Source organism: Vipera ursinii (genome assembly GCF_947247035.1).
Source record: "Vipera ursinii genome assembly, chromosome: 12".
NCBI lineage: Eukaryota > Metazoa > Chordata > Lepidosauria > Squamata > Viperidae > Vipera > Vipera ursinii.
The window spans coordinates 3,532,554-3,559,723 of record NC_139525.1 but is presented as its reverse complement, the minus strand read 5'-3'; the positions used below and the strand labels follow the sequence as shown (position 1 = coordinate 3,559,723).

Genomic DNA, 27,170 nt, shown 5'->3' with positions numbered 1-27,170 from the left:
TCTCTCTTTCTTTCTCTCTCTCCCTTTTCTTTCTTTCTTTCTTTCTTTCTTTCTTTCTTTCTTTCTTTCTTTCTTTCTTTCTTTCTTTCTTTCTTTCTTTCTTTCTTATAAAGAACAAATAACTCGGTACATTAAAAGACAGGAAACTTAGAAGCTGGCTAAAAAAGTAGGCTTCCCCCTTGTTAATAATTTTGTAAATGTAAACAAAGAGAGGTTCAAGTATAAAAAGCGAGTTACTTTGTGACTTGGCAAAAAGAGTTTGGCACCTGATGACGTGGGTTTTAAAGGTTTTGTTGTTGTTGTTGTTGTTGTTGTTTGTTTTTAAGGAATTCTGGCTCATTGCAAAGCTGGCCTAAAGCAGTCTAGATCTTTGCTACCATATATCGCTGGTGAAGCTGAGTTCCCTTGTTGACAAGGGGAGTAAAGAAGGGTTTCTGTGGAAGTCTTGGACCTCCTTCACGCTGCTGTTCAGTGGTAACTGCCCGTTGAGAAGCGTCAGGGGTAGATTGCAGTAAGTGTGGTGGTTACTGCTTATGGCAGGGAGGGGCAAAGTGGCGGACTGCATGTTGTATTCGTAACCTCTACAATAATGTCTCATCTGTGCTGTGTTGGTGAGCTGATAATCCCCCAAATCTGCCTGAGATGAAACTAACGTGGCAGAGGTATCCGTCACCGCGATGGAAGGCACTGTTTGCAGATCCCCAAAGAGACCCTGTTCAGCAGAATCCAGGACCTGGCGCCGTGAGACCACCTCTTTCTTTTTTACCGGCATCTCATAGAGCAAGTGTTTCCAGAATTTAGAATTCAGCTTGTTACACTGGGGTCCTTTCCACGGGATAACTGAGAAGAGTTTGATGCTGTGCTTTAAAGATTCCACTTCTTGGCAATTGACTTTCCCTTTCAGCTGGGGGCATTCGATGAAGATGACTTTGATTTCTCCGCTGAGGAGCATGTTATGGAGTCTGTTTTCCATTTCAAAAATACTCCACCCTCGTCTGAGTACATAATCCGGTGTCAGGACAATCAGGAGCCGACGGCTTTGTTCTATACATCGGGCGAGATCGTCTAGATAGGCTGCAAATCATAAGATGGACAGTAAAAGAGAGAAGTACACACGGGAGGAAAAGAAAGAAAGATCAAACCTTGCAATCAAAATGGGGGCAGAGAAGGGAATGGATTAATCTTTCTTAAACTGTGCCACCAACAGCTTGAATGGTCAAGATAACTCCACCTCCCTTGTTTTCACTGTGCTTGATCACTCCTTGGACTGAGTTCTAATGGCCAGTTCTAATTTCAGGAGCCATCAAGCCTATAAGTAGAGAACTTGGGAACAGTTTTTTCTTGACAGGAGCTCCTAAGACTTGGAGGAACACTGGGTCTAATTATGGCTTTTCCATCATCACAAAGTCATCTGCATGGACAGCAGATTGGACTATCTTGACCTGGTAGGACTCTAGATGCTTCCACATCAGCTCTGAACATCTCTACCATCCCTTGATAATATTCCCCTTTCCAAACGGGCCCCGTGCAAAAAATTATCTTATTCTCCCCCCCTCCCCTCTCTAGAAGACATAGACTTAACCTAACAGGCCATTCACAGTCATATTGTGAACTTTGGCTCAGCGTGTTGTGTGAACCGTGTTATGGTCAGATGGAAGCTGCTGGGATTTGCAGTCCAACGTATCTGGAGGTCCACCAACTTGGGGAAAGCCTAGTTTAGGGATTTACCTATTGCCAAATGAGCATTTCTCCCCACATACATTATGCAAGTGGCAGACAGGTCTTGGTTTCTGCTATTTTATTGACTGCAGAGTTTTTGGCTGAATGGTCTTGTGATCCCAGGAACACACATCACTTTAGAGACACACATCAACATGATTTGGAGGCACAGATTTTGCTCGACAGCTGAGCGCTGTGGAATGCCAGGTGGGACAACCTAGCCAAAGTCCTACTCTACTTACTTCTTTCAACTCTCCTTCCATTGGAAGATAGGGGCACCAGTTGGAAGAAGAGCCTGCAGGAGAAAGAGCATATTGTAGGGGTTGTTCCAGATGGAACTCATCCCATGTACATTTTGGTTGTGTGGATTGGCCAAAAAAAAAAGAAAGAAAGAAAATCATGGACCAGAACTTGCAACTTTGATAAATGCACATACACATAGACACACACAGACACACAGAGAAGACACACAATACTGTTGTGGAGGTTACAGATGGAGACATCTCCTAACTGGTGTACAGACATCTTGTTGCCTAGAGTCAAATGTATATAAAATGTAAGTGATGGGAAGGGGAGGGGATAGGAGAGGAAAACAAGGTCTCATCAAGGTCAGAGACATTCTACTAAATCTGGAGCCAATCTGGGCTTGCCACGCAAGCAGTTTTCACATTTCACACCAGTATGCGTGAATCCTTCTGTTTTGTTTTTTTTTGCATTCCAGTTTGAATGAAATGGGCAGAAACAGCACTGCATGCAAACTGATCTGAACTGCTCTGCTCTTTCTGTTGACGAGCATCGTCTTGCAGTTCCTCTCTGGAGATCCAACATGGAAATTGACTGCCCTTATGGTGTGCTCTGTCCTACAACAGCTCAACTGCAGTTGTTGCGTGGATGTGTGGTTGCTGATTCCTCATACTTGTTTCCCAAGAGAGCAGGCGAAGAGCAAAAGCTGAGTCAAGAGGTGGAAAACTGGAATACATCACCAAGATGGGATGTTGGGAACTTGGGCAAATGTATGTGCTTTGGCTTTGTGGATGGATAATGCCTAATACTGGTGTCATAAATCCTCCTAGAAAGCTTACATTTGTCTCCCCATAGACTGAGCGAAGTTTCCAAATGAATCCATATTGGATTGCAGATTTAAATCCCAATGACAAGTAATCCTCAACTTACAAACGTACTAGATCCCATAATTAGGGTTGTTAAGTTGTTGTAGACATAAGTCAAAGCATCACGTGACTGGACCTGGTTTTACAACCATTTTTTTACGACATTTGTTAAGCAAATGCAGTGATTGTTTGGTGAATCCATTTTCCCAAATGGATGTTTTTTGCTGGAAAATGGAAGTAAATGTCAAAACAAAAAGTCACACATTGCAGTCACGTGACCATGGGACACTGCAAACAGCCATAATGGGAGCGGCTTCTCAAGAGCCTAAAATGTCACATTTTGGGGTCATCATAACTCCAAAAACAGGTTGTAGGTAGCTCTGGGGAGACCATTGTAACTTTAAATGGTCATTAAGCAACTGGAGGGCAACCTGTATGTAAAATTTTGTTTGACAATTGGCTGCATAAGCAGCTATCCAAGTCTATTTTTCATGCTTTGTGTGCATAAACATTAAGAAAACTGATTTTTCTATCCCCATTCAACCTTACTCAACTCGTTGGTCAAAACATTCAAGAATGGAAAAGGGAAAATACAAACTAGGGCCATTCTGAACTTCAACAGATGCTTAAAGTGCTCAGCCATTGACATGATGGGTGATTAATTCCAGTGGATTTGGCTTTTCCATCAAAGTGAACATAGAACTCCACTTGTGAAGGCATTCTGTGACAGACATATGAAGCTTGACAATGAGCAAATGGTGGTTTCATTCATCAAAATGCGTAGTATGGTGAATAGTTGGCACAACTGAATCTACGGTATCTAACAAGTCCAGGTGAGTCCAGATGGCAGGTCTCTTGTGATGGGAACAATCTTGGATGGATTAGAAAGGATGATAGCTCAAGTTTCTGAACACCATAAAAAATGGAGGTAGAAATATGTCACAAAGCACGATACGGACATGGAACTACAGATTTGTACCAGGAGTAACTTCCTGTAAGAACAAGGAATCTGATTTACACTCTCATGGGCCAGTCTACACAACCTCACAGTTGGCATTTTAGATTTCACTCATGGTGTCAATGCCTAATGTACTTGCTTGCAAAGACCTTCTAAACATCTGAAGGTCTTAAGGCCCTTTTAAAGGATTTTATCAACCTTTACCAGTCAAAAACCTGTTCAGGAAAACAAAGATGAATATATTTCTTCACTCATACATAGTTCACTGCTACAAGATTTGGAAATGAATTACAACAGCTGATCTCATTACTACTCAGCCTAGTAAACTGGGAACTGCAATCTTACTCTCTTCAATATAGTAGGGGGTTGTAAAATTGGGAAAAGCTGGACTACGCTAATATACGTTGCTCCATCATGGCTTGTATCCTCTGATTGTTAAAGTCACCTAGGCCGAGGTGACGCCTGAAATCAATCAATGAAAAGAGCTGCAAAGTTCCTAACCAAGAACAAGATGCTGGACATCAGGGACACGTCGTCTCATCCAGCAAACCTTTTCTCCAAACTACAGATAGTTCTTGACTTACAACAGTCCATTTAATGACCGTTCAAAGTTACAACGGCCCTGCAAAAAGCAACTTACGACCGTTTTTTACACTGACGACCGTTGTAGCCTCCCCATGCTCAAGTGATCAAAATTCAGACGCTTGGCAACCGACTCATATTTATGATGGTCGCAAATGTCCCGAGGTCACATGATCCCCTGTGGCAACCTTCGGATAAGCCAAGTCAAGGGGGAAGCCAGATTCACTTAACGACCGTGTTACTATCTTAACAACCGCAGGGATTCACTGTGGCGAGAAAGGTCGTAAAATGGGGCACAACTCGCTTCACAACTGTCTCGCGTAGCCAGAGAAATGTTGAGCTCAATTGAGACTGTAAGTTATGGGCCCCCTGTAGTTCCCCTCATTTTTCTCATGACAAAAATGGATTCTTTAACTTTCCTCGGATCGCCGGTGGGTGAGCCGTTCACAAAAATACTCCTTACGATTCCCTTGGCTACCTCTTCAGACCGCAGTCTCGACTATCAATCTATGAAACGAGAACATTGCCACGGATGCTCATCAGCCTGAACATTCCTGCTTTTATTTCCCCAAGACGGCACAACCCTTTGGCATTTTCTAATGACCAGAAGCTGTCAAACCCAATCTTTCCTCTCTAGCAAAGAAATCAAGAAACGGTTATCAACAAAAGGCCACTTTTTTTTTTTTTTACAAGAAGCGTCTTGGTGTAAGCTGGCCGGCCAAGAGTGTCGTTCTTTCTTTTTCTTTCCTTTTTTTTACCTTTTAGTGTTATTTTGTGTTACAGTGGTGTAACTTTTTTTTTAAAGAGAGTGTGACAATTCTCCAAACCACCTTGGTGTCCTCCAGATAGTTGTGACTACAACTCCCATCAGCCTGGATCAGCATGCTCAGTGGCAGGATATTGTGGGAGTCCTCATGCAAAATATTGGACTAGTACAGACGGACTTTCTGGCCCTTGAGGTCTGCGGAAAGTTAACATGGGCAGCACAGACTTGTAATGTGGGAAAGGGTTATTTAAGTCACTGAGATTGATCTCCTGGTCAGCACAGGCCTCCAAACATCCCTGTTGAATGCCTGCCCAACTTCTGCTAAGAGAATTTAGCTGTCTGCCATGCTGGAGGCAGCGTCATCAATAGATCAAGAGAGCTTGCATTTCCTTACCTCTCTAAATGAGAATGCAGTCAAAATCTACTCCAGCCAATTTCACACCATGCATAAATCTCATGGATAAGCTTAATGCTGGGAGCTGCTATTACACAAAGGGGTGATTCCTCTTCCATGTAAGAGGGAGTGGGCAACTCTGGGCAACAAAGTATATAAACAGAGACTCAGGTGGTTGATCTTTTCTAGCTGGCCATTCCATCTCCTCATCCACATTTCTTATTTGGGTCAAGATTTTGCCCAAGAAATTTTTGGCTATGTTTGTGCTGCACATCAGGGGTCCCCAATCCCTAGGTCAGGGGTAGGCAACCTTGGCTCTTTTATGACTCGTGGACTTCAACTCCCAGAATTCCAGAGCCAGCGGCTGGCTCAGGAATTCTGGGAGTTGAAGTTCACGAGTCATAAAAGAGCCAAGGTTGCCTACCCCTGATCTAGACCATAGTTCACTGGGCCCTGGTCTATTTGGAACTGGGTCACGTGAGCGTCGGTCTGGTGTGCACATGCCACTCATGCAAGTTGAGCTCCATGTGCCCACATATGTGTGCATCAGTCTTCTGCTCATGCGGTCCAGTTCCCATCTCCTCCTCCCAGCTGGGCCACCAAGCCACAAAGGTTGGGGACCGCTGCTGTACATCATGTCATAATGGGGTTTAGCAGGCTTTTGTGAGCATATTTTGGGGCAAAATGTGTGAAACCAAGCCCTGCAGTTTATTCAACAAGCAGTTGTGGATAAACCATCATTTAGCCTAAATGTGGACACTCAACCACAGTCTTCCTGGCTTCTTCATTTGTTCTAACCGTGTCGCCTGGTTCCAAAACCGCCAAGAAACCTGCCATCCAGAATGTCTCAAAAAAATAGCCAATTCTACAGCTGCCCTTTGACCGTGTGGAATTTTTGCCTTAAGCCTGTGAGCCCAAAACATCACCCTGCCAATAAACCATGCAAAATACTAGCCTAATACTCTCAACCTAGGAAGTTCCTAAGTTCTTCACTCTTCTCCTGTGGTGACAAGCTCCTGGGGCCACTAAGAACAGTCTAGTAAGCCGAGCAAAAATAACCCCTGATAGCTCTATTCTATGATTAAAGCCCACATTCTCTGGCTTTAAGAGATGTATTTCCTCTGAGAATACCGTCTTGTTTAACTGCTCCGGGTTACAGCTGATCAAAGATGCCTTTAATGTGAACAATGGAGTGAGCATCTCAGAAGCATTCCAAGTTGGCTCTCCATGCCAGATCCTTGGGCTTCTGAGAGTTACAAGGCCAGAGCCGACTTTGAACGAAACCGGTTCCCATTTATATTCTGCACCATCATCATTAACGGATGATTAAGCATTCCTTAATCTTCTGCATGAAAGCGTCAAATCTGTTCGAAAGATCTGAATCATTTCAGTTTTGCAAGGCAGGAAAGAAAGGAAGGAAGAAAGGAAGAATGCAGACAGCATTATGCCGTGCTGCAATATATATATATGTATATTTTAAAAAAGCCAACGTGCCAGGTAGCACTGCACATTATTTTGATGATGCTTAATGACTCTCTGAAATTACGATGATGAAGATTTTTTGCTGGCACGTCTGAGTGGCAGATGGGCAGAGAAAGAAAATGCAATCCTGACTTTGGAAGCACCTGTGAGGAAGCTGATTCATCTAAAGCCATTTGTTCTCTTCCCTCTTCCTGTATGGACTTAAAAAGACTTTGATTCTGCTCCCTTCTTTTGAAACCAAGCTCGGAGCAACAGCAGCTGTGCATGAAATTAAACCACCCTCCCCACACAGCTCCTAACAGCTGTATGCGGTGTGTAGTTGTACCTGATTATTTGCTTTAATTTTGATTTGTTGATGACTACATGTGGAACTATAGTGCAGCAAACCCCCCCCCCCTGAAAATATTAACAGACTGATCTGGCCCTGTGTGTTTGCAATCAAGCAGTGTGTTTTACACGTCGGGCAAATCCAAAAGGTGACTCGTTGGGTTTGGCTTAGTCCAGGGGTAGGCAATCTTGGCTCTTTTATGACTCGTGGACTTCAACTCCCAGAATTCCTGAGCCAGCTGCTGGCTCAGGAATTCTGGGAGTTGAAGTCCACGAGTCATAAAAGAGCCAAGGTTGCCTACCCCTGGCTTAGTCTTTAGCCCTACTAGGGGTTTGTAAATGTGCTCTAGGGGTTTATTCAATGTGTGAATCTAGCCAATTAATAAATCAGGCTCAAGCAAGCCATAAACCTAGTGATGCTATGGTTAGAGTCATGCGCTTGCATCCTTAAGATGCTAAGAGGAGACTTTATTTTTTTTACAATATAAAAACCAAAAGGCCATGCTTTACAACAGAGATATTTTACTATCCATATTCTCAACATTTCTTTATATCAATCTGTTGGAACATCTGAGTATTTGCAGGCAGGAAGACGGGTCCTAGTGCAGATGAACCAACAATATGGTTTTTGAAGAAATAAAAGAAGGCAAAAAATATACCCCAAAATTGTATCCTATGTGTATTTTTCAAGACTTAAGAGAAAGTGACTTTCTTATGTCTGCTTATTTGGAGCCTTGAGGAGGAGGCTTATGCCCATTTGGGCTACTCAAAGCCTCCTGTTTTGTCCATGACAACAATCCCATGAAGTGGGTTGGCCTGAGCGACAAGGCTTTTACTGCAATGTAGGAATGACCTTGGGAATTGAAGGGAAAAGAGGCAGCCTAGGAAACAATCAGAGAAGAGAGGCAGGAGCCCCCAGTGGCTAAATGGTGAGAGGAACAAACTGTCAGGTGCAAATAACCAGGAGCATATACTAAGTTCAAAACAGAAAAGAGTTTATTGTTGCTCCGATACATAAGAATCTGGTCAACTAATGGTCAAAGCTAAATAGGTGCTAGATAAGGGTTAATACAGGGGTCCCCACCCCCTGGCCTGTGGACCAGTACTGGGCCGCGGCATCCCAGCAACCGGTCCACACAAACAAGGAAAGCCCCATCTGCAGGATGCAGGCAGCACACAAAACCACGCCCACTTCGCTCCCTGGAAAAACCTCTCTCCATGTAACTGGTCCCTGGTGCCCAAAACCTTGGGGACCTCTGAGTTAATAGAATTCAGGGGGGTGGGGTGGAGAAGCTGGACTTGGGTCTCTTGTGACTGCACAATGATTCCAAACTGATGACACATTTAACTCCGCTTTCCAGCTCAACTTGCTCATCTCCTGCAGAAACGTAGGAAGGACCCAGCCTAACTGACCAGAGATTAGTTCTTTAAAACTTGCAAGATTCTGTTAAGGTAGACTTACAGTAAAGTAGATTTAGCTCATCTGGTTGTCCTTCCTGTCTGGTTCACCGGGGGGGGGGGCGGTTGGCAGTGATCTTAACCATCCTTAAAGTACAAATTTCCCATCACCACTTTTAACCATCTGATCAATTAGGGCTGCTCCTTCCTTAGCTTCTTCCTGTGACTGTTTAGCCACGGAGGATTCCTGCCTCTTTCCTCTGATGATTTCCTACGGAGAATATCTCTTCTCTCCTTTCCCCAAGGTCATTCCTACATTCCACTGCTGACGGTGACTGGCCTGACAGCCAAAGGAGACACAAATTACAATCGACATCCTACGGTGACAGAGTTCCACCTAAGCCCCAAACAAACAGAGTTCAGGATGCTGTGTGAATCCAATCACTGTCTTTTCCTGAATGCCCTTCTTTACAAAATGGCTCTTCTGGACTCTGAGTTTAAACGGACCGTTTAGTGTTCTCAGTTCTTTATTGCTTTTGTGAAGTACCTTGCTATAAATGTGGGGGGGGGGAGGATGGGAGACACTTAAGAAGGAAGCACTTTCTTAGCAGCATCAGGAAGTTGCCTCAAGTGGATCAGTACTTACTCCCAGTAGGGATCAGGTCTCGGTCAGGAATGAAGAGCTTATATCCATATTGCTTCTCCAGAACATCTGGCAAGATTTCAAGGACAAATTGTTCTTCCTCCCGGTTGTCACGATCTAATGTGTCGGGATCGACTTTTGTATACGATAGATAGGCGTCATATTCTTTGTTGTCTGCAAATAAAACCACAGAGCTTGGGAAGAGAAGAGAGGATCTCCCCACCATTAAAGCAATTTGTGCATGTGTACATTCCCAACTGTAATTGATAATTCTGGGTCAAGCAGTGTTTCTTAAACACTGATTTATAGAGTATCTGGGAGGCAAAACCAGGGATACACCCGAGTAGTCTAGGTATATAATTCAGCCACTTTGCTAAAAAAAAAAGGGATGGTACACGAGTAATTGGCGGACAACCCACTTAAGAATCCCAATATGTATTATTCTTGAACTGCACCATTTAAAAAAGGTGGAGATAAATAAAATTTAGGAACGATGAAATAGAATTCTATCTGCAAAATATTCACTAGGACATTAAAATCCCCCCTCCTTTTTTCTTCTTTTGCTTTGGTGGCTCAAGATGTCAGGCCCAAGCCCAAAGAACCACACAGCAAGATCCACTCAAGTCCAGTTATTTGCTTATGCCTAATGGACAGAATCTTGCCGGACTAAAGCTATGGGATTTGCTCCCTGTTTATATACAGTAGCTGGCTACACCAACATTACTGGTGGTGTGATGTTTCTTCTTGGTAGTTACTCGATTAGGCTATTGTTCTCAGCTTGATAGTTTGTCTGGTGTTAATCCTTGCTTCCCTGGATGTTGACTGCTGGAGGCGATATGTCTTGATCTTAAACAGGGAGCAAAGCCCACGCTCACTAGCACTGAAGTTACCTAGATGGGCAACAAAACATCTGCAAGAAAACCACCAAGCTCAGACAGCACCAAAGACTTCAGAAAGATTAAAGAGCCAATTGGAATCTGGCTTGTTCTTTCATGTTCTTTGATTTATGGCAATTCCCTTAATTTGCATGAGGGATATCTGACTGTGTATGATGAGATTTGGGAAAGGTGCAACGTTCCTTTTCTCCTTGGGAGAACTGGGCTAGCAGTTTCTCTTATTTCAGATTATGCTTTCAGCGGCTGATCCATATTATGGACATTTGATTATAGATGTATTTGTATTAGGTATTTAGAAATCTACTCACCATCCATGGTTTCGTCGCCTCCAAACATCTGTCTGTAGCATAGCATCAGCTCTATGTTGTAGCACTTATAGATGGTTACAAGTATAACCAATAAGAGAAATATAGCTCCCAAACCTCCAGCAAGTTCAATTCTGGAGATCAGATCTAGAATAAGACAAGAAATAAGTTAGAAAATGGACTTAGCTGATCTTTTCTGGACTCAGAAGTTAAGATTAGGCATGGTTGAGATTTGGATCAGAGTACCAGGGAATTCCAAGCTTGGGAAACTGAAAAGAAAACCTCAGACGAAGACAATGGCCAACTGTTCCAACACGAAGTCTATGAATATATCCACAAAGTTGCCAAGAGTCAAACTTGACTCAAAAGAAGGTCTAAGGAAATTCTCAATCATCCAAGTCATGGTTGTTCCAGAGGTGCTTTCTTCCATGGAGCAACTGGACTTTCTTGGTTTTTCCCTTTCAAAATATTTCCCATCTCATCCAAGAAGCTTCTTCAGGTCTTCCGAAGTCTCTCTTGCCACCCTCCCAAATTATTTTCACACTCTTTTGAGTCCCTTTGAAAAATTGCCAAGAGTAGAGTAGACCCAACGGTAATGGTGTCATGAAATGCTTTTCAAAACTCCCCCGTGGAGCAGAAAAGGGGATTATGAAAATGTTCTCAACCCCACTCCCCCAATTTAGCCGACTTCTTGCTTCCAGCACCCAACTGTCAATATGATTCATGATAAGCATAACTTATGCCAATGGGACACACTCATTAACATATTGTTTGAGATCCAGCATCATAACCAGGGCATTCTTAACCTTGCTTCCCAATTCATCCCCCTCCCCATTAAAGAAAGCACAAGAAAACTATGAGACATCGAAAAGATACATTAATTTATACTCCATCCCAGTACAGATATTTATTGCCATGATAAATAAGCAATGTGAAAGGCATAAAACTCAGGCACTATCAAGAATAAAAAGGGAAATATAACACTTCTCAAACTTAGATGGCATGATGGGTTTATATATCATCAACATCATTTTGAACTTTACACAGGCAGGCAGCTGTTGAGGTTCACGGTCAACTTTTCTTCTTGAAAGCTTTTTGGGTCCTGCAATTTATGGCTGGAATTCACTGGCTTCTTTCCTTCCAAATATCGTGGAATAAGGTGCACCTTCAGGTCAACAAAGGGGGTGTTTAGAAGAAAGAGATTCAGCTAGAAAGAGATTCAACCTGGTGCCTATTTTTCTGATCTGAAAGCTTCTTGGAATCCCTGGATGATGTCAGAGAAGCCATGGTTAAGATATGGAATGTGCTTCCAGCAGATATGACTTTAACCTCCCGCTCTGTGAAGGTGTATCAGCCATCTTTACTGACAAATTTGATTCAGAATGTGTCTCTCTTTGTCCAGCCCAGTGGTTCTCTCTAATCACAGTCTAGCAACTGGCTGAAGTCTCTGCTTCTACAGAAGGAGTAGGCAACCAAGATTTGTAAGCCACCAATACTTCCAATGTTTTACAGTACACAACAGACATTGTGTTGAGCCTCCAATGTTTAGGATTGGTGAGGTGGTGCCTCCTTCCCCACCCACTTGTCTTCAGGAAACAAACCCCAAATTCTCCACCGAATGTGTTGAAGGATCCCTCCTCATGTCGTCGGTCTTCTCAAGCTGCAAGATCTGGTTGGTCAGGAGCAGAAAATTCTTGAACCAAATGTCAATAATTCTTCTTCTTCTAAGAGGTTCTGTTGATTAATCTTTTGTTGATTTTCACCACACTGCCTTTCTCTCCCCTCTTTTCTGCATTACAGGCAAAGCATCCATAAGAGGCCTGCTGTACATCTGAGTCGGGAACTGTGCAGGGGACCCAAGGAGAATCGGCTCGGCAAAGAGTTGACGAAGGAAAGAGTTAAATATCCCTTTGCATCCTGCCACAGTTTCTCCGGTGTAAATTTTCCCTCCATAAATTAATTTTCATGCAACTCCTGGGCTCAATCCAGGACATGTGTTTGCATGCTAACATGTCGTTAATTCCAAGCACTCCTTCTTATTTTCCTGTCTACCAACAGTCAAACCAATTTCCTCGTATGGATTGAACAAAATCTAAAAACCTAAACGAGACTGTGATTTTGCACTCAGCGTGTTCCCCGAGAAAGAAAGCATGTTCAGACAGCATGGAAGTGGCAGAAAAATCATTTTTATAAATTGACCAGGCTGGTTGGTTGAAGGGGGGAAAAAAACAGTAACAAAAGACTGTAAAAGATACTAAGAAAAAAAAATCTATGGTGGGAAGTAACATATCCAACCCTTGAGTTTAATAGAAAGGATTAATTTGGAAACATTGGGAAACACACACACACACACACACACACACACCATTTCTCTTTGGTGATCCGCTTTGCATATTGCACTCAGCCACGGTTTAACAGTAGCTTGTAAAAGACTCTCTAATTTGTTTTGTTTATTGATACATTTATAAAGCCACCCATCTTACAACTGACCTCCAGCTTCCAATACTTGACTGACGGCAAACAGCGAGCAAAGTCAAGCCATCCATTATGCCAAAACAAGCTACTTTATGGCTTAGGATATTGTGTGAATTCAGTCAAAATTGACTGAACTTTAGAACTAAAGTAGCAAAGAAGGATGAGAAAGCTCCTGTCCCGAGTAAGCCTTCAGAAGCAACTATTTGGTCCAGCTAGTAAAACTTAATCAATCTGCAACACCATCCAATTAAAATAAAAAATAAAAATAAAATTCTCAGTCTTTTCAAAATGCATGTGTGAATGGACGAACCATTCACTGTCAGGAAGTTTCTCCTTAGTTCTAGGTTGCTTCTCTCTTTGATTAGTTTCCATCCGTTGCTTCTTGTCCTGCCTTCAGGTGAGCATGTAATGATTCTAGGCTTAGTCCTCTCTTGACTCCGTCTCCAGGGTCTGCCTCTTGTCCAACATCAACCAAGGAGTGCCTTAGGCACATGCAAGACTTTGGGTGCCCACTTTGTCATTTCAGTAGAAACAAACAAGGGTCCACATTTTTGTCCCTGTGTCTTTAAGGGCCTGCAGAGGAACCTTTGGCACCATTCGGACCCAGATTGTTGGGGGCAATTAAGCTGACTTTGTAATAATGCCGCTTGGGGTGTGTGTGAAAGCCCTAATAAGCAGGCATATACATAGAATGAAGGCTACTGCTAAGCTTGTAAGCCGCCCTGAGTCTCCGGAGAAGGGCGGGATATAAATGGAATTAAAATAAAATAAAAATAAAAATTTTCATATCTTGCTTGAAAGATTTCTCACGGGCACCCTCAACTGCCATTGCAAATGATCAGCAAGAACAGACACTGTAGCTCCAAAATTCTTGAAAAGTGGGTATAGGACACCAGCAGAATAACTAAATCTCACTGATACACAAGAGCGATTTCATTTCTCAGCCCATTCCATTCTGGAAGGAATATAATACACATATATTTTCAGGATGGGAAAATAGCCCCCTTCATCTCTTCAGAACTCATAGCCGCGCTGACAGAGATGGGAATGGAAAAAGGGGGAAGAAAAATACCTCGTTTCCTCAGAACGATGCTCGCCTGTTTCTTCCCATTTCTGTTTTCGACGTGGCACGTGTAATTGGCCAGGTCTGCTTCTTTCACAATGTCAAAGATTAATGTTAACGCCACAATTTTTTCTCCAAGGTGCTCTTTGAGGAGCCTGAAAGAAAGCGGAAAAACACTGGTGGATTTTTCAGCAGGCCAAAGATAAATGGGATCCCTTCACAAAGACTCAGTAATCTCCAGGGATCTGGTTCTAACAACCTTCCTCTGCGTGATGCTCCAGGCTCCAGTAATGTATCTACAGACGTGGAACGCTGGTGCACCCCAAAGGCCACGGCCATCTTCTACCGCCGTCTTGCCTTCCCACTGCCCAAATTAGGTGAGCGCTAGGAGCTCTTGGAACACGGCAGTAAAGATTCATCACAGGGATTCCTATTGAATGAAAGATATTCGTCAACCACTCTAACGATGAAAGCACTTCGAGAGAAGGACTTTGAGACGTGTCTATGGGGATTTTCAGTCATCCAGGTCACGCTTTTCCAAAAGGCAAGTGGACTTTCTTGGTTTGTTTTTTTTGCCCCTTCGAAAATGTGTCACTTCTCATCCAAGAAGCTTCTGCGTTAGAAGTGAAGAACCTTCTTGGATGCGCAGCAAAACATTCCCCCGCCAAAACAAATACCCCCAAGAAAGCCCAGTTGCCTTTTGGGGAAAAAAGCACCTACGGGACGCTTCGAAACTTGCAAGTTGGCTGTCGGTCCTTCAAGGTAGTCCAGACAAGGAGCACCAACCGCGATCTTCGTTGTTAAGATGACAGTTAACAGAACTTGCATGTCTGAAAACACTTCCCACCTCCTTTACTTTTACTTTCCTGAAAACTAGGGAGGGTGCCTCCTGACATGCTTCCCATGCCCCCTTTTCCTTCTATGAGTTGAGATGCCTCTGACATGACAGTTGTCTAGGGTGTGATGAAATGTCGTCCCTGGGTTCCCAGGAGGGAGGGGCTGCATTCCGGAGGATCAAGAGATAACATAGTTTCGACAGCTTGTGTGGGAGAAAGAGGGTGAAGACAACTCCTCCCTAAGAGTTCCCAGAGGACGTGTTTCATGGTGTAAGTGGTCTGCTTTAGTTTGGCAAGATCTTTGTCTATAGGTGAGGAAGCATAAAGGAAACTGCTTAGAAGAACTTCAGCATGTCTTTGTTGGTTTTTTGGAGGCTGATGAGACTGTGGCTTTTCCTCCCAATGTCATTCTCCCATGCCATTAAACCACGGAGTCTTCTCAGGTACCAACTAATCACCAAGCCTGATAGAATTTGCTACCTTGTCCTGTGGACAACTTTGCTAAAGGAGGCGATGGCCAAGAGTTCAAAGGTCACAGGCATTTCATTTCTCTCCCAGGCAGCAATCCATATTTTGGACAACGAGAGCCAAAATTCGAATCTGTTTTTCAAGCATTGTTTCAGATTTATGCCATTTCAGTGTAGTTTTAGTCTAAACGCTACACAAGTCCCTGAAAACTTCAACTGAGGTTTTGCAAGAGTGAGGTGACACATTCCATTAATCATAAAAGGCTAGATTTCTCCCCAAATAATTAAACTCTAAAATAAAAAGCTTGCATTGACTTCATCAAAAATATAGAGACCAACAAAGTTTTTTTTTTTAAAAAAAACAACCCTGAACTTTCTTCTTTGGAGAGTAAGTAAATATTTTCCTCTGTTAGTTAAATGAATATAATTTGGGAACACAAATAGGTTCTGCCTTTTTGCCTAGGTGGATTCCCCCCCCTTCAAAAGCCACCAGGATTAACTGTTCAAAGCACAAATCAGCTTCCGGACAAAGAAATCATTTGCAATTCGTAACAAAACAGGCTTGTTCAGTCCAACTTTTGGAAATAAAAGTTGCTTTTCTAAATTATGAGGTGGGGAATTCTGTACCTGATTTCACCTTCTTTAATGTGATTTTCCAGTTCTTCGATAAATTTCTCCCCTCGTGTCCAGTAGATCATCGGGCCTGACTCACCGCTGAAGCCGAAAAAAGCTTTGCAAACAACGTTGAGGGGCTGACCTGGAAAGCAACACAGGAGAAAAATGACAGTGATGCTTTGTGGCAAGAGAGCACAGCAACCATCAGTTTGCTTCTTAAAATTTATAGCTTGGATGTATTTTTCACTAAGAGAGAGCGCCCCGAAGGACCATCTCATTGGGAATAAACAGAGTGAGCTGTAGCAAGTGAATTTGTTATGTGGAAATAGTGGGACATGCTCCCCAGTTGAAAAAGTCTTGATCTCTTCATGTCAACTAGGCCAGCTTTGACAAAAAAGAAATCTCCAAAGTTTTGGCTAGCAGTTTCTCCCAGCCCTGATCGGGGCGCTCTCTCAGTGCAAAAAATGAATAGAATAGAATAGAATAGAATAGAATAGAATAGAATAGAATAGAATAGAATAGAATAGAATAGAATAGAATAGAATAGAATAGAATAGAATAGAATAGAAAATATGAAATGGAATAGAATAGAAAATATGGAATGAAATGGAATGGAGTAGAGTAGAGTAGAGTAGAGTAGAATTATGGGAAGAATAGAATAGAAAAGAATAGAATAGAATAGAATAGAATAGAATAGAATAGAATAGAATAGAATAGAATAGAATAGAATAGAATAGAATAGAATAGAATAGAATAGAGCTGGAAGGGACCTTGGAGGTCTTCTAGTCCAGCCCTCTACTCGAGCAGGAGACCCTTTACTATCTCAGACAACCGGCTGTCCAGTCTCTTAATAAAAAAACCTCCAGTGATGGAGAACCCACAACTTCTGGAGGCAGGTTGTTCCACTGGTTAATTGTCCTCCCTGTCAGGATGTTTTTCCTCCGTTCCAGGTTGCTTCTCTCCTTGATGAGTTTCCATCCATTGTTTCTTGTCCTGCCCTCTGGTGCCCGTCGATTGAAGCAACACCAAAGTCATCGGCCATGCCACGCTCGTGAGTTCGCCGAAGCCTGGCCCTCCACAAGCAAAACCTTTTTTTTTCTTTTTCTGCAAAGTTTCATTAGCTTATAATATACGATACAATCGAAATACGAAGCAAATAGCGGGAAAGATGGGGATAGGGAAAAGGGAGTAAGAGAAGTGAGGTAAGACACAAAAAAGGGGGGGGGAGGAAAGGCATCGGACTTCCAACTTCCTTCGGTGCCATAGAGTATCAACAACAATCCCATCCACAGACACATCAACTTACAATCTGCCTGCGAACCCCCTCAGGATCCAAATCGCTCGCGCAGCCAACCAGAGACGGCACCCACCCACAGTTGTTCAGTCAGTCACTGGATTTGCTAAATTAGTAACCCTCTTGTTAACTGAACTTGGATTCCCCGTTGACTTTGCTTGTCAGAAGGTCGCCAAAGGGGAAATCGCACGCAACTGGGACAGTGCGACCGTCATCAACACGAGTCAGTTGCCGAGCGTCTGAATTTTGCTCGCGTGACCGTGGGGATGCTGCAAGAGTCCTAAAAGTCACTTTTCTCAGTGTAAGTTTGCAGTGTTGTAAGTCGGGGACTTTACGTTGCCTATTTCCATAAAGATCTGCCTAGGCGCCTAAGCGTGTGGCGCTTCTTTTGACTTGAATAGGAACCGGCACTTACCAAGGTGTGAGAAAGGGTTTTTCAAACTTGTTTAAAGAGATTTAGTCAATCAGAACAAAACAGCGTCTGCCCTTCCCGTGGCCGGCCCTGCTGGGCTCCCAGTCCTGGCTGAACAGCTGGTCGGGGGCCGTGTTTTCTATTCAAGGACCCAGCAAGATTCCTCTTTGGAACGACATAAATAAATAACCGAGAGGAAATGAAAAATACTCCAGAGAGACATCTAATTTCTATAAATGCTAAGCAAATTTCCTGAAGAGATTCACATGGTTAGAAGGGATAACAAACACACACGGAGAGAGACGGAGATATTGCATGTACGTATATATATATATAAAAAAAATAAAAATGAAAAACCGAAGCACAGTAGGCACACTTCGGTCTGTACATTAAGAAGACAAGCTTGCACCATGGAGCTCAAATTTCCCTTCCTTAAATTGCTATTTGAAACTGAATTTAAGGGGAAAATAGTTTCCTCTTATCCATATTTATTTCCTTCCTTCTTTTCTTCCTTGCCTCCTCCCTCCCTCCCTCCCTCCCTCCTTCCTTCCCTCCCTTCCCTCCTGTCATAATTTTCCTTCCTTCCTTCCTTCCTTCCTTCCTTCCTTCCTTCCTTCCTTCCTTCTTTCCTCCCTCCCTCCCTTCCCTAATCTTCCTTCCTTCCTTCCTTCATCTCCCTCCCTCCCTAATCTTCCTTCCTTCCTTCCTTCCTTCCTTCCTTCCTTCCTTCCTTCCTTCCTTCCTTCCTTCCTTCCTTCTTCCTTCCCTCCCTCCCTTTCCACCGCGGATTTAAAATGGACATACCTCTGACTCTACCTGGCCGTGAGAAGTTCTGAGAACATGGCATCTCCTGATTGATGCCTATGATCGTTGTGTAAGCCATCATTTGATGGGAGTCAAAGTCACTTCTCTTCTTGGCCCAGGGCATATCTTTGGGACTTTGAAACCCTGGTGAAATGCCTAACATAATGGAACTATTTATCCATCCCCAGAAAGATAGCCATGGTGGGTGTGAGCCTTTCAGACAGACAATGCGTGACTGCGGGGAAATTGCAATAATCATAAGTGCAAGGATCGGCCTTAAATCACTTTTTGTCTGGTGCTGTTTTAACTTTGAATGGCTGCTAAGAGACTGATTGTAAGCTGAGGACTACCCAAATAGACACAATCCTGTTGAGCTTCTGAATCCAGGCAAGGCTGCCCCCTGCTGAAACTTGCACCAGCGGGGGTCAATCCAACAGAGAATTATGTGAAAAGGGAGAATTTTAATTTCTGCCTCCAACTGTCCCGTTTTTTTCTGTCACGGCTGGGAATGTCCTTGTCATCCCTGCCATCCATTGGCATGGAATGACCTTCCTATCTGTTGAGGAATGCCTTGGGCTTCAGATGAGATGGACCAGATATGGCCTTGGCCATTCACGCACGGAAAGAAGAGGACCTCCAAAAGAATTGCTTTACTTAGAATCTCACCAAGATGAAGAAGAAATCAAACACATACATAGCACACCACTGCATCCCATTAGGATAATTTGAAAACTGAACATGCCGCCTCTCTTTAAGTTCTCCATCCAGGCTTCTGGAATGTCAAGGTGTCCAAGGCTTCCGATGCGGTTTAACTGCATTGTGTATTAGCGAAAAGTCCTCCAGTCATCTCGTTTTTAATTACTTTGCTTTCAATCTCTTCAGCCTCTCCTGGCTGATCTAATTAAGCATCAAGGGCCTCTGGGATGTGGACGGCAACTCCATCGCAGATCAGCCTCGCCTTTGGCCCTTACAAAGTTAGCCCAAGAGCCTTTGAGAAGGACCAGAAAGAATGAACATTTTTAAGATATTCCCAGGAGTTGGAAGCCAAGCAGAGCTGAACGGAATGTTGGGATATCATGCATTATCCACTTTAAAAAGGGATCACCTTGGGACACGAAAGTTAATCTTTCTGCTGGTTGAAACTCCAGATAACTTCTTTAGCACAGACCTGCACCCTTTGCTTTCATTCTGTTGATCATAGCTATTTATTGCACAACTGATAAAAATCACAAGTCACCCACAAGCTAGCTGGAACGACTATGTGGGCTTCAGAGGTGACTCGGAGCCAGTTTTGCAACGGTGCGGGTCAATGCGTCTTGCAAGACAAGTGGGAAAAGTGGGGAAAAGGAGGCAATATTCAGATGGTCTCCATTCTTCCCCTCCCGATTTAATAGCAAAATTCTAGATGCAGCAAATCTCTCCTAGTTTCCATTGGCGACTTTGTAAAGGCCTATGGGAAGCCAGCCCCCGCACCCCCTGAAAAGGAAATATTAAAAGGGCAGAAAAATATATTTCCTCAAAGGATCTTAAAGAGGCAGAAAAGCATGCCCAGTTTTTCTTTAGCCCCAAGTCTCCCTCTCCCAAGCAGAAACCAGCTCTGTAGAAAGGCAGATGTAAATAATCCAAGAAGGTTGGAGGGCCCCAGTTAGAAGCTTCGGAAGACAAAGACACCTAAAATCTACATGCCCCACCCAAATTCTAAGACAGGACATAATAGGATTAACCCAGAGATGCCAAAGGGCACACTCAGACTCAGGTCAAAGTTCATGCCACAGGTACAACTCCAAACAAAAGGCTCCAGAGGGTATAAAAACCCACTCCCTACATGTGCTCACTCTTTTCTTCCAGAGCCATCTTCCTGTCTGGCTCTCCTCTTCAATAAACTGCAATCTTCTTTCTAAAGCCGTCACCATGTTGTTCATTCCCAGCTTGGACTGACCCATGATGAAGACTTTTCCTTCAACAGGCCAAAGACTCTGTTTGAAATGATCTGTAGCTCAGTTATTGCTAAGGTTCAATAACAACAGAACTGAGGCAGCTTCTGGATGAGAAGCAAATAATTTTCAAAGGAGGGGAACCCAGCCATCACCCCACCACCCCAAAAAGTCCCGTTGCATGCCTATGGGAGATTCTCAGTCATCCAGGTCACGGTTGTCCCAAAGTTGCTTTTTCAAGAAGCAACTGGAACTTCCTTTGTTTTTCCTTAAAGAACTGAAGAAGCTTGTTGGATAGGAAGTCTTCAAGGAACAAGAGTGGCTGGTTAATGTTGAGCCCTCTGCAAGGGTTTATACCACGTGCATGAAAGTTAAAAAGGGCACAAGGCATGCAAGATGCTTACCGGATTCTAATAATTTTTTGTGCTTTGGCACTGAAGTTCACCTGAAGCATCTTACATTAAATTTTCATTTCATTTCTTCTCTCCTGGCGGGCCATCAATGCTTTCAAGCACACCAGGATAGGCAAGTGCTGTTCCTACCAATAACCTGAAGGTGTAACTACCTGTGGTTTGGACCTGAAAGCATTGCTTAGCCTCTTGAATCTGAGAAAGGACTGTGGAGCAGCAAAGAGAGTCAATGCATCCCTCAGGCTAGGTTAAATGTGCTCACTGGCCAGGTGACACCACACGCGGCATACACTTGCCTTAACTTGTTATCCTTCTCTCCAGCTAGGAGAAGTGCTTTGGTTTGAATGGGTGTGTCATTTCCTCCTCCCCGCTCGAGCTACATGTGCTTTGCAATGCCTGCGTTGCTACTCCTCTGGTGTTAGGAACTCTAAATGTTCTCCACCCAGATCTGGAGAACGTGGCTATTTCATTTAGGCTGAAGTATTGGGATCGTTCACCCTCTTATGAATTTTTGGATTCTGTGCTCAGGAACTCCTTTGAGGTACCCGTGAAAAGAGGTGAAAGTGACTCTGCCCAAGTTGTTGGTGGGCAACTGTGCCCCAGGGTTTTAGCTAGAAAGGACAACTTCAAATTACAACCATAAAATGCAAGCAAGGAAACCCAAACAAATCAGAACCCTTGTCGCCAGATTGGAGCAAAAGGTGTTCTTTTAAGAAAAGGTTTGTAATTCAGAAGTCATCAAACCTCATTTGTCTCTATCCTGCAGAGTCATCCTATATCCAATCAATAGAGGGTTGACTTCATTGAATCCTTCAGTCAATTCATTTGAAATGGTATAAGGTTTCCTGCCTGATCGGGGGGTTGGACTAGAAGACCTCCAAGGTCCCTTCCAACTCTGTTATTCTACTCTACTCTACTCTACTCTACTCTACTCTACTCTACTCTACTCTACTCTACTCTACTCTACTCTACTCTACTCTATTCTATTTTATTCTACTCTACACTACTCTATTCCTATTCCTATTCCTATTCCTATTCCTATTCCTATTCTTATTCCTATTTCTATTCCTATTTCTATTTCTATTCTTCTCCCATCCCTTTCCTGTCCAATTTCAAGAAGTAGAACTAGTTTTCTTCTCATTGTTAGTTTTGCAGTGGCTTCTTATTGTGTGTTGCTGATGCTTCTACACCTTCTGCTAAACAAATCCTCTCTGTGTACGAAACAGGAGCAGATACCTAACGCCAGAGGGTGCCCTTGCAATCTCAGAACGAACCTTTTGACTCGAAGCAAAGCACCGAGTTCCTATGGATTGCATCTTGACTCAGTGCTTTTCTAAAATCTCTTTTCTTCTCCATTGCAACTCCATGGTGTGGGTGACAGAAAGGGTTGGAGGGCCTTGGTGAACATCCTGGATCTGTCTATGTAGATGGGTGACCATAATCTACATGTTGACCAGGTTCACATAATGCCTTAAGGAAACTGTCTGGCTTGCTTGTTTGAGACACTGGGCCAAGTCAATCAAACCAAAGATGGTTTATTCAAAATTAGACCACCCATGGGTTGGCATATCATGAGAACATTGCCATGGAGCGGCAGTTGAAGTTGAGCTTGCAATTGGCTTCTGGTTCCCCTCGGTAAGATTCACACAGAAAGAATGACTGCAGATGGTTTATGTAATACCAGCTCAAGTGTAAACATCTGAACCCACATGTGCAGAGTTGAAGCTAACTACTTTATTTCATTCTGCCTATAATACAGGAATCTTCCCAGATGAGCAGCCTTCCCGTGGGGACAAACAGGTAGACCCACAGGTGCAGAGTTGAAGCTAACTACTTTATTTTATTTTCCTGACAGTGAGAACAGTTAACCAGTGGAACTCCTTGCCTCCAGAAGTTGTGACTGCTCCATCACTGGAGGCTTTTGAAAAGAGACTGGAAAGCCATTTGTCTGAAATTGAATAGGGCCTCCTGCTTGAGCAAGGGGTTTGACTAGAAGACCTCCAAGGTCCCCTCCAGCTCTATTCTAATTCTGGTTCCGAGGTGGAAAACTATGGTGCCTTTTGTGACTTGTGGACTTCATTTCCCAGAATTCCTGAGCCGGCCATTCTGGCAGTTGTTGTCCACAAGCCATAAAAGGGCCATAGTTTTCCACCCCTGCTTTAAGCAAAAAGGACCAAGAATGCACAAAGTCCCTTTCAGACCTATGTTACCAAATGGTAGAGGTTAAAAGAGGACAGCCTCATCCTAGTTATTCCGCATTTCCTTTCCTTTGCCGAATGCTTCTGCACACATCCTTTTCTTACCATTAAAAAAAAAACGGCTTTGTGGGGAATGATAATCATACGCAAGCAAATGTACAGCTTTGTAAATTAATCCCCTTTATACCCTGACAGTTTCGCCTTTTGTCATTCGAGCAGCCAAAAGCTCGTTTTGCAGTACGCTGGCTCGTGTGATGTTTGAAATGCAAACTCATTTTTAGTGGCTTGCTTTGCAACAATAGTGTGTGCTTGAACTCAAGGGAGAAATAAGAGCCGTTGAGTAGAAATATTCTGAAGTGCAGTTAAAACTGATTCAATAAGGCCGGAAGGCAGAGGGATAAATAAGTCCCTTTCATGTTAAGCTGGCTTTATTAGCACATGACAGCGTGAATCTAGCCCCTTTGTTTCATTAATTTGCATTTGGAAATACAATATTTTCAGTGGAATGTTCCAGGGCAGAGAATATTTTTTGGAGCAGAGGAAAGTTAGACCGTGGTGTTGGTTGATTGCACAGTCAGCCAGATGTTCAGGCTGGGTTTTGGCATTTTTGTCCACCTATCCAGTCCTTCCCAACGAACTGGGAGGGGCAGATATGGATGTTTTAGGCTCTGGAATAAATCCAGAAATGAAGGCAGCAACTCTCAGAGTCTGAAGCAAACACCTGGGGGGGGGAGAAGAAGGGGGTCCCATCCTTCCTTCCCCCCAAAAGAAGGGCTGCAATCACTTTGCAGTGCACAGGCAGGAGACAAAAAAGTCACCCCCCCCGTTTTGTTTAAAATAGGGCTTGCCTTTAAGACCAAGCAGAATTTTTTATATATATAATAGTTTCCTTGAAAAAAGAAAGAGAAAAAAAAACACAACCCAATTTTTGGAGACTCGCATTTTTAAAGGTCCGTTTGCCCTTGCTTCCAATTTTAGTGTTGTTAACTAAACAACGCTAGTGACAACAATGCTAGTGTGCTTGTTTTAGTTGTTACCCGTAAGGCCTCTTCTGGCCACCCCATTCTGGATCTGCCACGCTACCGTGCCAGTATTTTGTTTTTTGGCCAGGGCAGCATTGTGAAAACTTGAGATAGGAGCTTGGAAGGCTCAGAATCTTGCCACGTTATTTTGTTCTGCCTTCTGCTTTCATAGAATCTCCTCTGGATTATTTACATCCAATTCTGCTGGCACCTCTGCAGAATTGGAGACTTTCCCCAGCCCTGCACATGAACGGGAGACATTTTATACCCCAGACGTGTGTCTTTATCCTGAAGACTGCAATAATCAGAGCTACAAAATTTGGCTGATGCTTCGGGTAGATTAATCAATGGGGAATAAATGTTTGCTTGATTAACAGGTGCTCTCCACTTAACAGATTTTTAATGCAGCTATTAAAAAAACATGGGAAGCTGCTGGCACAATTGCATAGATACTTGGCTTGCAGCGATGGATGTGTTGGGAAGCGTCCAGTCTGGCATGGAGGAGGACTCAAGCATAGAGTTAGCCTGGAGCCACTACGCAGCCGGCAAAAAGACTGCCCCCTCCCTAGGTGCCCTGGAGTCTTATCGGTTTGTTCCCAAGAGAAGGCTGCTGGTCTGGGAAGATGGAATTCACCTTATTCTCTGCAGGAAGAAGACCCAATTTGAGGGGCTCCTACGAAGACGAAGGAACCAATCTATTTTCCAAAGCTCTTGAAGGCAGGACAAGAAGCAACAGATGGAAACTAATCAAGGAGAGAAGCAACCAAGAACTAAGGAGAAAATTCCTGACAGTTAGAACAATTCATCAGTGGAACAACTTGCCTCCAGAAGTTGTGGATGCTCCAACACTGGAAGTTTTTAAGAAAAGACTGGACAGCAATTTGGCTGAAATGGTATAGGGTTTCCTGCCTGAGCAAGGGGCTGGACTAGAAGACCTCCGAGATCCCTTTGAACCCTACTATTCTGTTATTCACACTCACATCTCTTTTTCATTGGTATCAAATGCGCAGGCTGGACCCTGATGAACAAGAGCGATGGGCCCAACATACATGTGAATGGCGTGGCAGAAACAGGCTTAGACGAGGGTTATCAAAAGGCCCTACTGCAGGAAAGGCTTAAATGCATGCCGGAGTCAATCTAGAAGCCAGTTTGGAACCGGAGATCTTTAAAATGCATAAAGCTGCAGGTAATGACACCACAAGGGACGCGGTGGCTCAATGGGTTAGGACGCTGAGCTTTTCGATCAGAAGGTCGGCAGTTTGGCGGGTCGAATCCCGAGTGCCGCGTAGCAGAGTGAGCGCCTGTTACTCGTCCCAGCTTCTGCCAACCTAGCAGTTCGAAAGCACGTAAAAATGCAAGTAGAAAAATAGGGACCACTACGGTGGGAAGGTAACAGCGCTCCATGCGCCTTTGGCGTCTAGTCATGCTGGCCACATGACCACGGAGACGACCTCGGACAAGCGCTGGCTCTTCGGCTTTGAAACGGAGATGAGCACCTCCCCCTAGAGTCGGAAACGACTAGCACGCATGTGCGGGGGAACCTTTACCTTTACTAATGACACCACAGGTAGAGTTCCCTCCCCTCCCCCCATTGGTCAGTATGATTCAAATGGAAAATTGAGTCATTTTCAACTGCTGTTCAGTCCGGATTCTTCTCCTGCTTTAAAGGCGACGCCTTGCTTCTTTCAGTGCTCAGAGACAAAGCTTGTTTTGGAGAAGTATCGAAAAGATGGATCAGCAAGATGAACGTCTTTGTCATCTGTCATCTTTTAACCGTCTTCAATCTGTCGTGACATCTCCTGGTTTTATTTGTAAACAGACAGAGTTGGGCTTTTGCACTGCATGGATATGTTCTGAGTTGCTTTTGTAAAGCATTACGCCCCCAGTCTGAGAATTATTTAAATGTACCAAGACACCATCCTACGTTCTCTTCTGCTGTCTGCTCCAAGTTGAGTTGCCCGGACCTTTCTCATGTTCAGAGGCTAAGATACACATTTATAACTTCTTTTCTGCAAAATTGATGGCTTTAGAACCCACAAGAGGAGAGAGGGAGGGAGGGAGGGAGGGAGGAAAAAGAGAAGAAGAAAGGAGGGAGGGAGGAGAAAGAGAAGAAGGAAGGAAGGAGGGAGGGAGGACAAAGAGAAGCATAGAGGAGGGAGGAGAAAGAGAAGAAGGAGGGAGGGAGGGAGGACAAAGAGAAGATGGAGGAGAAAGGGAGGGAGGGAGGGAGGGAAGGAAGGAAGGAAGGAAGGAAGGAAGGAAGGAGAAAGAATAGAAGGGACAGATCTTATTCTCTCAAAATAAAGCAGAAAAAATATCAACATACAATTTTGCTTCTGTTATAACTCTGTTTTTATTAGTCCTAGTAGCTTGCTTTTTTCAAGAGAGAGACTGAGAGTAGATAACTGTAAGTGTGGGGAAACGGCCTTGGTTAAATTGAGGAATAAGGAATAACCTCACTTTTGAATTGTTTTGTCACTAGCCGCAGGATTTTTTTTTTAAATGTTCATTTTTTAAAAAGCTCATATAAGAAACGTTTAAGCCCTAACGCCACGTTACCAGTCTTTTTCTCCTTGAAAACTGCTGCCTCTGTACAGGGATCTGATTGTAATGAATTGCCTTCTTGCACGTGAACTGGCTCTCTTTAATGCTCTGGGGATATAAAAGGCGCGTGCATCTTGCAAAATTGAACAAAATTCTCAAGCAATAGCTTGCCACGATTTTAGTCAGGGCTTTCTCACACCAATCTGGAAGTGTTCGGGGTTGAACTTGGGAATTTATGCACGCAAGCAACGGATCTGCCGTTTAACTATCACAGTTTCTTTAAACCACTAATCCCCCTAGGTCTAGAACCAGTCTGGTATTGTGGTTAAGGCATCAGGCTAGAAACTGGGAGACGGTGAGTTCTAGTCCCACCTGAGCACGAAAGCTGACTGGGTGACTTTGGGCCTGTCACCAGGAGACTTTGAATTCTAATCCTGACCTAGCATGGAAAGTGGCTGGGTGACTTTGGGCCAATCACCAGGAGACGGTGAGTTCTAGTCCTGTCTTAGCATGAAAG

General features: G+C 43.6%; 1 protein-coding gene across 1 annotated transcript in view; it reads right to left on the bottom strand.

Moving 5' to 3' along the window:
- Window positions 1–373: 373 nt before the first annotated feature.
- IL1RAPL2 (interleukin 1 receptor accessory protein like 2) overlaps window positions 374–27,170 on the bottom strand; it is a gene marked incomplete at its 3' end in the record, with an annotated part of 258,654 nt that continues 231,857 nt past the window's right edge. The window contains exons 7-11 of the mRNA XM_083372225.1: window positions 16,048–16,177; window positions 14,127–14,272; window positions 10,583–10,726; window positions 9,382–9,552; window positions 374–1,074 (exon numbers count right to left, since the gene is read on the bottom strand). Coding sequence (XP_083228351.1) covers window positions 374–1,074; window positions 9,382–9,552; window positions 10,583–10,726; window positions 14,127–14,272; window positions 16,048–16,177 — 1,292 coding nt within the window. The remainder of the gene's footprint in view (window positions 1,075–9,381; window positions 9,553–10,582; window positions 10,727–14,126; window positions 14,273–16,047; window positions 16,178–27,170) is intronic.